The sequence below is a fragment of the Cibotium barometz genome, chromosome 12 (assembly GCF_041138505.1).
Source record: "Cibotium barometz isolate CiBa-2024 chromosome 12, ASM4113850v1, whole genome shotgun sequence".
Classification (NCBI taxonomy): Eukaryota; Viridiplantae; Streptophyta; class Polypodiopsida; order Cyatheales; family Cibotiaceae; genus Cibotium; species Cibotium barometz.
Window position 1 is genome coordinate 46,873,871 of NC_141057.1, and position 10,826 is coordinate 46,884,696.

The window sequence follows — 10,826 nt, forward strand, 5'->3', positions numbered from 1 at the left end:
GGGAATAGCCATGTCAATGTAGGATATCTAAAACAAAGAAGTGATGGGATTGGGAAACTGGAAACCTCTTTACAATGTAGTAAGCCAAACAAATACTGATCAAACTGTGCTATTGTTACCTTTTGATCATTGCACAGGGTATCTTGACTGGTTTAAACAATCTTGATCGGCTTGTGGACATTGTCAGAGGGGCAAAGGACACACGTAGTGCCAATGAGTCACTTCAGCAGGGTATGACGTTTTGTCTCGTATTCTGTAGCATACATGCATTGGATTTTCCCTTTGAAGGCACATAGCTCATGTTTGCATGGAAATGGGCAGGAACATTCATGTTCTAAATTACACTATGTAGTTCTGCTACTGTTTTTTGGGATCTTTGAGGGATCTTGTTACCAGAGATATACACTGAGACTGCTTTTTTACTTGAAGACTTATGTCTAGATAGAGTGAAACCAGAAAAGACTGTAGTTTATGATCAAATATCGATCAAATACCGATAAGGCACTGCTCTAGAGTCAGCGATAGCCAAGTCCAAATGCCAGTCCGATACTGGCGGCATGGTCAAGGTTGTGGTCTCACTTTGTCACAATGGTTTAAAATGGGCCAAAGTTGGTGAAGAGTAATCATAAACTGCCCAACCCCCACTTTCAATTGATTGTAAAGCTCAATGTGTCTTATAAAGAAATTTATCACAGCATGCTTTCTTACAGTTTTTCCCAACAGATAGGGGAAGAGGAGAGGGTTTGAGTTTTAGAGGGGATGATGACAGATTGCAGTTGAGGTCAACAAAATAGGTATTTTGCCTTTTCTAGGGAAAGTTTTTTTTTGTTTTTTTTTTTGTTTTTTGTTTTTTGTTTTTTTTTTTGTTTTTGTTGTTGTGGGGGAGGGGGAGGGGAAGGGCGAGAGAGGGACTGCAGGGATGTTGATTCGCTTGATATCAGTAGTGCTGCCTTGCTTTTCTTTTGTTTCTTTCATTAAATGGTGTATGCATGCTGAAGTTTTCAAAGGAACCGACAGGTTAAGCTTACATGCATGAACATAAGCACTAGCAGTGGAGTTGATGTCCCTTATTTGCAGAGTTTGGATTGTCAACTGTCCAAGCGGAAGCAATGTTAAGCATGACACTGCGAAAATTGACCGGTTTAGAGGTAAAGCTTTTCCACATTAGTCCCAGGCTTGCGTTTTTGGCATTTTGATTCTAACCATATACAGAAAATGCCTTTCATGGCCTTTCCATTGGCCTTTTCATGGCCTGTCTGTCTATGGATTTTTATGGCCTTTTACAGTCGCTTTGTAATTGGCTTTTCAACAAAGGTTTCTGGATGTCTGATTCTGTCTTATTGCATTCAGAGAACCAAGTTTGTTGAGGAGCATGATATGTTGACCACACAGATTTCTGATCTGAAGCAGTTGCTCTCTAGTCGACAACGGATTCTACAAGTATTATTGTTATCCCAAACATGAAAGGCTTACCATGTCTATTGTTACATGTGCTTTCACGTTGCAGAACAGTGAGATCCTATTTCAGAAATTTAACCAAACTTCTTGGCAGTTTGTTGAAAAGGAATCGGTTGCACTTAAAAAGGAGTTCACCACACCACGAAGGACTGCGTTGTTGGACGACACAGGGATCTTAAATGACATAGATGTGATAGCCAATGAGGAAGCTCTGGTGGTAAGCTTCTTTTGATTTTGAGTTCTCTGTATGTTTTATTATCCTCTCCTTGTTGGGCTTATTTGTGTCTTATTTTTGAGGATAAGAATTATTTTTTTAATGCAGATACTTAGTGAGAAGGGCTACATCAAGCGGCTGAGGCCTGACACATTTGCGGCACAAAATCGAGGTACTTCTGGAAAGGCTGCTGGGAAGCTGAAGGCTGATGATGCATTGTCAAAGTTCTTTGTGTGCAGAAACCACGACTACCTTCTTTTTTTCAGGTAGATGCCTTTTATGAAGGTTTTTGGGAAACCTGTTCATGTCTATCCCCCCCGGGCTTCTAGTCCTTGAGGTCTGCTGCACATTTTTTTTTAGTGAATGACTCTCTCTATGCTTATGGATGTAATGCCAGCAGAGACCTACCCATCTTAGGTCCTCATATCAGACACTGCTGCCTTGTGATTTTCTCTGTGAACAGACAATGGTAGCACACGTGGATCTCATGGTATGCTGAGCAGTGTGTTGCAGCATGGTCCTTTTTGCCCATCCCCCCTGGGCTTCTAGTCCTTGAGGTCTGCTGCACATCTTATTAGTGGATGCCTCTCTATGCTTATGGATCTAATGCCAGGACAGACCTACCCATCTGTGGTCCTCATATCAGACACTGCTGCCTTGTGATTTTCTCTGTGAACAGACAATGGTAGCACACGTGGATCTCATGGTATGCTGATCAGTGTGTTGCAGCATGGTCCTTTTTACCCGCTTCTGCATGTAAAGCTAACAAACCTTGCATATTCAAAGCTCCTTGTGCTTCCTCGTCAGCCCCAACTCTTGGTCTGTCTCCACATGAAACTTGAGTGATGAGCTTAAGTGGGCCCTAAGATATCCTCATAAACCTCTCCTTGCTTAGTGTGAGAAAATGGTTTTTGTATATAGATGCGTTCTGGATTGGAGCCTGTAAGGTTAAACCGATGTCCAATGAGTGTAACGTACCAAAGGTAATCTGTTATGATTCCGTTCAGCTTCCCTTTAGTCAATCTTGACGCCTCTAGTCCCATGCAGTGGAAGAGCCCATGAGATGAAAGTCCGTCTTTGGTAGGAAGGATGTAGAGAGTTGATTAACAGTGGTCGTTGCTTGCAAATGTTTGCCTTGTATCTTTGAAAAGGAATCTGAAATATCTGCATGTATGTAAGCAACTTACAAACGTGCTTTGTATTTTCTCCATTATGACTTTTTTATGCTTTTAAGAGGTTTGCAGTGAGAAGGGCATTGTGTATTCTACCCGAGCATATCAAATTCCAGAATGTTCTCGAACTGCTACAGGAAGCCCACTAGTGCAGGTATGTTCTCTTCCTTTTAAGATACCTTGTTGCTGCAGTGGAAGTTTGTAAGCTGGATCAATTCTATCAAGGAAAACATGTTCGCATGCTAACCTGAACACGTGTCTTGGACTGCAGATTATACCAATTCCTCCGGGTGAAAGAACAACATCTGTGAAATCAGTGTCTAGTTTTAAGGAGTCCGAATATCTGGTCATGCTGACTGCTCGGGGTTTTATCAAGCGGACACCTTTGGCTTCTTTTTCAGCTATAAGATCTACAGGAATTGTTGCCATTCAGCTGGTTTCCTGTCTGACTCACCCTTTTAATTCATTTGGCAGGGTAGAATTTGGCTTTATCCAACCATGCATTGTTTTTAAGGTAGTGTTGACTGATGCATCAGGTAGTGGGAGATGAATTGAAATGGGTAAAGCTAGCTGCTGAGGGAGACAGTATCGTTGTGGGGTCTAGAAACGGCTTGGTCTTGAGAGTAATATGTGATGATACCGCGGTATGTGAGAAGAAACCCTTGTGCAGTAGATTTGAGACTAAATGTCATTGTATATCGATCTTGTGTTTCACCTCTAAGGGTGAGGTTGTCCGCATAGAGGACGACTATATGTACGAGTGTATAAATTTAGAAGTTATTTATGGTGCATGTTGTTCACTTGGAGCTTTGTTTTCTCAGTTTCGTGCAACAAGTAGGACATCTCGAGGGGTGAGATCAATGAAATTGAAGAATGAGGACAGTGTAGCTACCATGGATATTGTGCCTGTATCAGTGCTTCGACAGCTTGAGTAAGTTGACGATTTACTAAAGTGAGAGGTGCTGCATGTATGTAATGGACGCCCATTTTTGTCATGTGACCTTCTAACAGACAGTAACATGCAAGGCACTTTATGCATACAGATAGTGTATTCACCTAATAGCCTTTCTACGCATGTGGTTAGTGCAAGTGGTGTGATCTGTTTGATCTGCTATCCTCAAAGCGTACAGGAAGACTCCTTGAGTTTTCCATGTGTCCCACTTCCAACCAGCGAAGACTCCTTGAGTTTTCCATGTGTCCCACTTCCAACCAGCGAAGACTTGAAAAGATGTAAGAATGGTAGGGTGAACAAGGCATATCGCAAGCTTCAATGCACTCTGTTGTCTAGCAGTTGTATGTACAGGAAAAATCACATGAATTTAAGTTCGGATGCCTGTAAACAGCTCAATTGAGTATCAATTATGAGAACACTATTATTGCTTTCAGCAGGTTCAAGATTAGGAGGCATTCTTATGCGCTTGACCCACACATGTTGAGAGTGAATGACCCCAGTAAGCTAATTCAGTTAAGAGAGGGATTCGCCACTATGGGGAACACTCTGAGGAGATTGCCTTGGATCATCAAGGAGTCCCCTGAGTGGAATGCAGTTGGACATTCATTTTGGCTCTTGTTTCCTAATCTCTAAGAAGTTTCACGGAGCATACTTGGAGCTGTGGTGAGGATCAATTGACCAGATGACTGTGCAAGATTTACAGATTGAGGTATGGTCTGTGAGGTGACAGTCTTGGATGCAGGTTTTATAGCTTCAAGACCAAAGATGCACGACGATAGAATCAACCAATTACATGGGATATCAAAATGGGACGTTGAAAGTACTCGGTGAACTAACCGGCACTTCTCACAGGTTCTTGCAAGGATCACAGCATGGAAGCTTTTCGAGGATATATCCAAATAGGCTATAGCCTATCACACGTGCATTTTACAATCAAACAAACATGAACACACAATGAAAGAACTTGTTTTGCTGAAAATGCATGCCGTATCTTGCATGACCTGACATTGTCTACGTTTCAGAAAGGTCTTGAGAAACTCCTCCGTTTTGTATACTATTTTGTCAGTGTAAAGCCATTCAACTAAGACATTCTTCTGTAGGAAACTCAATACAAGTGCACCTTGGCTTCTATTTGTTACACAAAACGGTTTTGGGATGCGGGTGCCGCTGAAAGAGTTTCCTGCTAATCGTTTAAACAGAGTTGGTCTTGTTGGTTGCAAGGTATGGTTTTCTTAGTCTTTCGGTATTGACGACCTTATACTCTTTCAACAAGTCTTGGAAAATGAAGTACTAAGAAGGTTATGTTGCATTGGTGGAATGCAACAGTTCATTCAGGAAGGTGATAAACTGGCATCGGTCTTCATTGTTGGCAACCCAGTCTCAGGTTTTCTCCCTTGATTTTATCTGAACAACAACAATCATGTACATGGTTGTTTACGTTTCTTTTGCATATTAAAATATTTCCACCTCTACATGTACCATTTTTGAGCCTTAATGGGTTGACTTTGCATGTACTTGCAGACAATTGTGAAATTGAGAAGGAAGTCGTGCTGGGCAGTCATGGTGGCATACTGAATAGAATGAAACTAAGTCAAATCCCTGTACGCATTCGAAGGATGGGAAAGTGAGTGTTCTTTTCCCTTCTGGAGATGTACTTTTTCCTTCGTATAGCGTTCAAACTCTGGTGTCTGCTTACCTTTAGGGAGCTGCATTATGTCTGGAATCTGACTTAGAGCTCTGTTATCCAAGCTATGAAATGCTGTGAACCAAAGTAGTCTCTCATTGCAGCTAGTTGTGATGCCACTAGGCTCTAATTCCTGTTTCTTCCTTTTTGGGGTAGAGGGAGTGGTTCCACCCAGCAACCTTCCCCACTTACATAAAAGTTCGTGTAATAATTCAGCTCTTCTTAAGATTCCTTAAAAACACTGAGGGAGCTTCTTTTATGAATGCCTGCTTATGTGCTCCAAAGGGAGACCGACCAGTGGGGGATATGGTGGGTAGTATTGCAAGAGAAAGCCTTCCATCCCTGTCAGACTTGAGAACGGCTCTATGGTGATTCTCGGCTGTTCTGGGGATCAGGATCTTCTAGATCTGCTCTTACCAGCCCATGCGCAGACTTCCTTGGTGGAATTTTAACACACTTGAAGATGGAGTTCCCGTTGATGAAGATCATTCCCAGAAGTAATGAGAGGGGCCATGCATGGCTATAAGTGTTTTTACACACCGTGTAACTTCATGCTTATAACTTGGCAGAAAATCCATGTTTTCAAATGTGATGATGATATTCACTTGAGAGAGCTTCCCCTGATTGCTTTTGCAATAATCAAACCTAGAAGATGCTAGAAAAGCATTGTGAAGCACTAGTGTGTTTTCGGGGTGCGCTGGGGGGGGGGGGGGGGGGGGGAGATGGGATCGCTACTGAGGCAGGATCTTCTAGATCTGCTCTTACCATTCCATGCTCACAGACTTACTTGGTGGAATTTTAACACACTTGATGATGGATTTCCCGTTGACAAAGATCATTCCCAGCAGTAATGAGAGGGGCCATGCATGACCATAACTGTGCTTACACACGTGCACTTCATGTTTGTAACTTGGCAAAAAATCCATGTTTTCAAATGTGATGATGATATTCACTTGAGAGCGTCCACCTGTAACATTAGCAGATGCTAGAAAAGCATTGTGAAGCACTAGTGTGTTCTTAAAAAAATAAAAATCACTAGTTCCTTTTCTTTAAGGTCATGTATTGTGTATGTATGTATATAACACTAGAATGTGTTGGATTCTAGGTGTCCAAGCATCTTCATTTTGTGAGTCCATTTAAGAGATATCAGACAATGCGTAAGGGAATCTAGGGCCTTGTAAAGGGATAATTAGGGAGTTGGACTAGAGGAAATATAGAAGGTTTGGTTGGGTGGTCTTATTGGGGCAGTTGGACACTAAAGTGTTAAAACCCTTATTGTGGAAAAGAAGTCGACCACCACCATGCTAATCGGCTAGCTGTTGTGCTACGCTTATGTGCCTATATAAAGGCTAGTTTCAAAGCCTAATTTTCCTTCGCATTGTGACATCAAACATCAACATCCTAAGTGATTGGAGCCACGAACTGGAAGGGCTTGCAACCTTGCGTTTGAGGTTCTAAGAGAGCAACCTTTTTTGTATTTCTTGCTAAATTCTGTACAATGAACAAGTTATATTTACATATTCTCTTGATAAATTATAAGCTGTTAAATAACTAGAAGATGTGATACATAGTATCTATAAGAATACAAGGAAAAGTATCTATTAGTATTTATAGAAGATGTAATACAAGGAAAAGTATCTATAGAAGATGTACGAAGGTTTAAAAAAAAAGCAGGGTAACAAGGCCTGTGGAGCCATGTGTCAACAGAACATGACCGTGTTTTTGTCTTACCTGGCTGGGGTTGTCTTTGGTTCTGCCTCAGGACTGTGTGATGTCCTCTGGTTAGTGGAGGTGTCTCCACAAATCTTGTGTCTGCAGGATGCTGAGGGGCTTTGAGATTTCTCGAGACAAGTTCCTTGTGGGGTGGGACTAAAGCCAAACACTGACTAGATGGCCTGGTAGGCTCCCATACTCTGTTGGCCAATGCTTTGAAAGAAACAGATATGAGTGAGTTCGGGTGGTGTCTTCCCACCTGTGTAAGTGTGCTTTTAAATGTTCCTCTAGGCCTATGAATCTCATGCAAGCACACATTGCTGATAACTCTATATAGTGTACCAAACCCCTCTGTGAATAGACCTTGGTAGTGCTCTCGAATTAAGTGATAGGTGCACTCCTTTGCGAAATTGGATAATACTGATAGCAGCTGTATCCCGTTCGATGGTGGTGTGTCTGGCATCCATCACTGCCTGTATTAAACTTGGCTTGTACTACCCATCTGGCAGTCTTCCCAATCTAATCCTTGATGCTAATGCCTCCCTCTGTTTCTGTACCTGAAGTTCAGCTGTGATGCGACCTTCAACTTTGTGAAATCGAACTTACTTGAGTTTCCTCTTGGAGCTGTTTTACCTTATTGAGGATTTTCTATGCGGTGTCATGCCCACCTCCTTAGTGTGCCCTTCCACTATGGGTAGGTGAGCTTCAAGGATGTGGAGAGTTTCCTTTAGTTCTTATTCTCTTGCTGCAATTTGCCTACTTCATCATGCTGCCCACTCAGTTCACTTTGTATGAGATCTTGTTGGCAAAGAGGACACCCGCAAAAGACGTTTTTCGCCCAATGGTGTGGGTGGGTGTCTGGGTGGGTTGGGGGGGTGTGTGTGTGTGTGTGTGAGAGAGAGAGAGAGAGAGATCAATTCTATCTATTTTCATTGTGTCTCAACACTTCCTTTATTTGCAGAGGGGTGAGGTTGATGAGGTTGGAAGGAGGTGACACGATAACCTCTGTATCTTTAGTTTCGTCTCTCGAAGCCGAAAGTGAAGGCCCAAATGCAGAGCAAAAGAATGCAAGTCTGTAGCTGCAGCCTTTATGTCCCTTCGGGTCTACGGAGGTCTAGTTTTGCAACAAATTTTGTATATGTGAATGCGAAAATTCACAAGGCGGTGTACAGTCAATCAAAAGGGAATTATAGTGTTCTTCACAATCCTTGTTTAAGCTTTACTGCCTGCAAGCAAGGCTCCCGATGTATTAAGAACTACAAAAATTTTGGGCACACTGATGCCATTTCTTCTTTGTAACTTACACTATTTTTCCCCTTCAAGCTATGTAAGGTAATATCCATATCTTCATCATTGGAGTGAAGGATTTTGGATGGTTTATACATTCTTTTAAAAGATGAGACAGTTTAGTTCATTTTTTGCATGGCTGGTGTTCACCACAAAACTGGATTCTACACATCATTATGCAGACACAAGTTTGCTTTTGTCTTTATACATTGGGGAGTGGCCACAAGTCTAATATAGTTTTCATGCAATTGTGAATTTCCTGTTGAGGTCTTTCATGCCATGTGGGTAAGAAACTTTGACCATTTAGTGTTTAGCGAATCCCTAACCGTAATGCTATGTGAAACAGCAAACATAGACTAAGATTGCAAATGCATGCAGCGTGATATGTTTCAGCTCACTACATTTTAGCTCACTGTTTATAGCACTTCTTGTTATAACCATTTTTAGGGTTAATCATCAGTCAAGCTTATTGTTGACTCGTGCAAATCACTGTCTCTCTCTTTGAGCTTATTACATCTCTCTCTCTCTCTCTCTCTCTCTCTCTCTCATTCTTGTATACTTTATAGCATGCTCCGTCGTTTATTCTCTTCATTTACCTAGGACTCAGCTTCAGTTACTAGGTTTCCAGTTTCAGTTTTCCATGACAATTATATTCCATGGATACTTGTAACATCTTTCGTCTTCGAGGCCCATCGAGACGTAAATAGAAGTTTCTTTATTCCTTTTTTTCTATGCATCATGGCAATCTTCCATCCCCCATAGCTTTTTAGGATCTTCGCCTGTGTATTGTAGCCGGGGACTACGTGCTTGTTCCAGCTCCTTTAGTTAGGCGTCTATTGAATGGCAAGATCTTGATTTTGCTTCAAGATCTTGTCTTATCAGAGTGATCGTGTTGTTGTAGAACTTGTGGCACCCAAACGACTTAGAGAGTTACATGAATCTCGTTATAATAGAGTAAACGTTTTGGATTAAATTGTTAAAATATGTGAAAGGTTTTTAAGTAGAGGGCCTGGCTCTTACATATTGCTATATGAAATTCTATTGTGAATATTGGGTTGAGTGGGTAATGTAACATAAGGAATGATAGAATTATAGTCAAAAGCACCATTGAGCTCAAGTTAGGTGCGCTTGAGTACGATAACATGGATACAAATGTCCTTTCATTGTTCGTACATCTTCAAAAGATTTGCAACAGTCTTTACACATTGTGACTAACATACGTAGATGCTAACCTGCACTTGGGCTAACATTATACATACGCCTAATCGCTGTCAAATGGGTACCTAAAGAGAAATTTGTGAAGGGTTCTCTCAACAAAAGGATCTTCTATGGTTTGGAACTTCGACGGATCTTTATTCAAGAAGATCCACACGAAAAATCTAGATACCAAAGAGCTTTCTCAAAGCACAAGGATACTATCAAGGAAAAGATGAAATTTGGGTGCCAAAGCACTTGCTAGTCTAGATTTGTCCTAGAAGTAACCAAAAGAATAACTTTAACAAATGGGTATGGCGAGCAAAATCTAAGGAAGGAATTCTAGCAACCCAATAGGAAGATAAGGAATCAACACAAGAATATCCTTCAAATATAGAAGCAGAGCCTATTTCCATCAATGGTTCTATTTTTGGAATCACTATCAAAGAACTGTCTCTCTTACAATCCATCTTGGGAAACTCCCTTGGCACTACTCATGATAAATGAAGTACAAACTCAAATGGCAACATCAAAAGTGCAAAAGAATTTTTTACTCCTTAAACCTAACAAAACAAAGGACACACTTGCATACAAAGATAAACAAGAGACAAATGACACACCAATATCATGTATTCAATGATGGGCATACTACCAAAACCATTAGTGTAAAAGAATGGAAACCTACTTACATTTCGTGTTTCATCTTGGTTCACCCAATGATACTTGGATCTAGCACGCTAGTGTCATGAAACTACATTCCAATGTACAAAGAAAATTTTCCACTTACACTTCACCTCTGGCTAACTTATCTATTTCACCACCTTCTTCTCCATTTAGAAGTGTCCAAGAATCCACATGCATTGATGATCTGTAAATTACTTATGTTCAGTCACCATCTCTACAAGCTAGGATGGAGACAACTTGTAGATGCAAGTATCATGATATACCAGTGGTTTAACTTTAAACAGTCACAGAGTCAGAGATCAAAGAAATGCAGTTTCCTTTTAAGCAAGAATTAAAATTCCAAGGTCTAGAACAATGGATTTCACTTGGCACAACACCAATGTACCTATTCTAGACATCCAAACTGTCAAGAATGGTATTAGCAGGGAGTGTCTAACATACCACCTTTCTAGACCTACTCTCGTTAAT

General features: G+C 41.1%; 1 protein-coding gene across 1 annotated transcript in view; it reads left to right on the plus strand.

Annotated features, from left to right (window-relative positions):
• Nucleotides 1-8,605, plus strand: part of LOC147633493 (DNA gyrase subunit A, chloroplastic/mitochondrial-like) — a 107,260-nt gene extending 98,655 nt beyond the window's left edge. Inside the window, exons 15-27 of the mRNA XM_086806582.1 lie at nt 138-231; nt 1,078-1,148; nt 1,351-1,440; nt 1,553-1,675; nt 1,781-1,938; nt 2,917-2,998; nt 3,116-3,280; nt 3,381-3,488; nt 3,666-3,775; nt 4,897-5,017; nt 5,123-5,180; nt 5,318-5,420; nt 8,155-8,605. Of these exons, the coding sequence (XP_086662708.1) occupies nt 138-231; nt 1,078-1,148; nt 1,351-1,440; nt 1,553-1,675; nt 1,781-1,938; nt 2,917-2,998; nt 3,116-3,280; nt 3,381-3,488; nt 3,666-3,775; nt 4,897-5,017; nt 5,123-5,180; nt 5,318-5,420; nt 8,155-8,272 (1,401 nt within the window). The 3' untranslated portion in view covers nt 8,273-8,605. The remainder of the gene's footprint in view (nt 1-137; nt 232-1,077; nt 1,149-1,350; nt 1,441-1,552; nt 1,676-1,780; nt 1,939-2,916; nt 2,999-3,115; nt 3,281-3,380; nt 3,489-3,665; nt 3,776-4,896; nt 5,018-5,122; nt 5,181-5,317; nt 5,421-8,154) is intronic.
• The last annotated feature ends 2,221 nt before the right edge of the window (nt 8,606-10,826 follow it).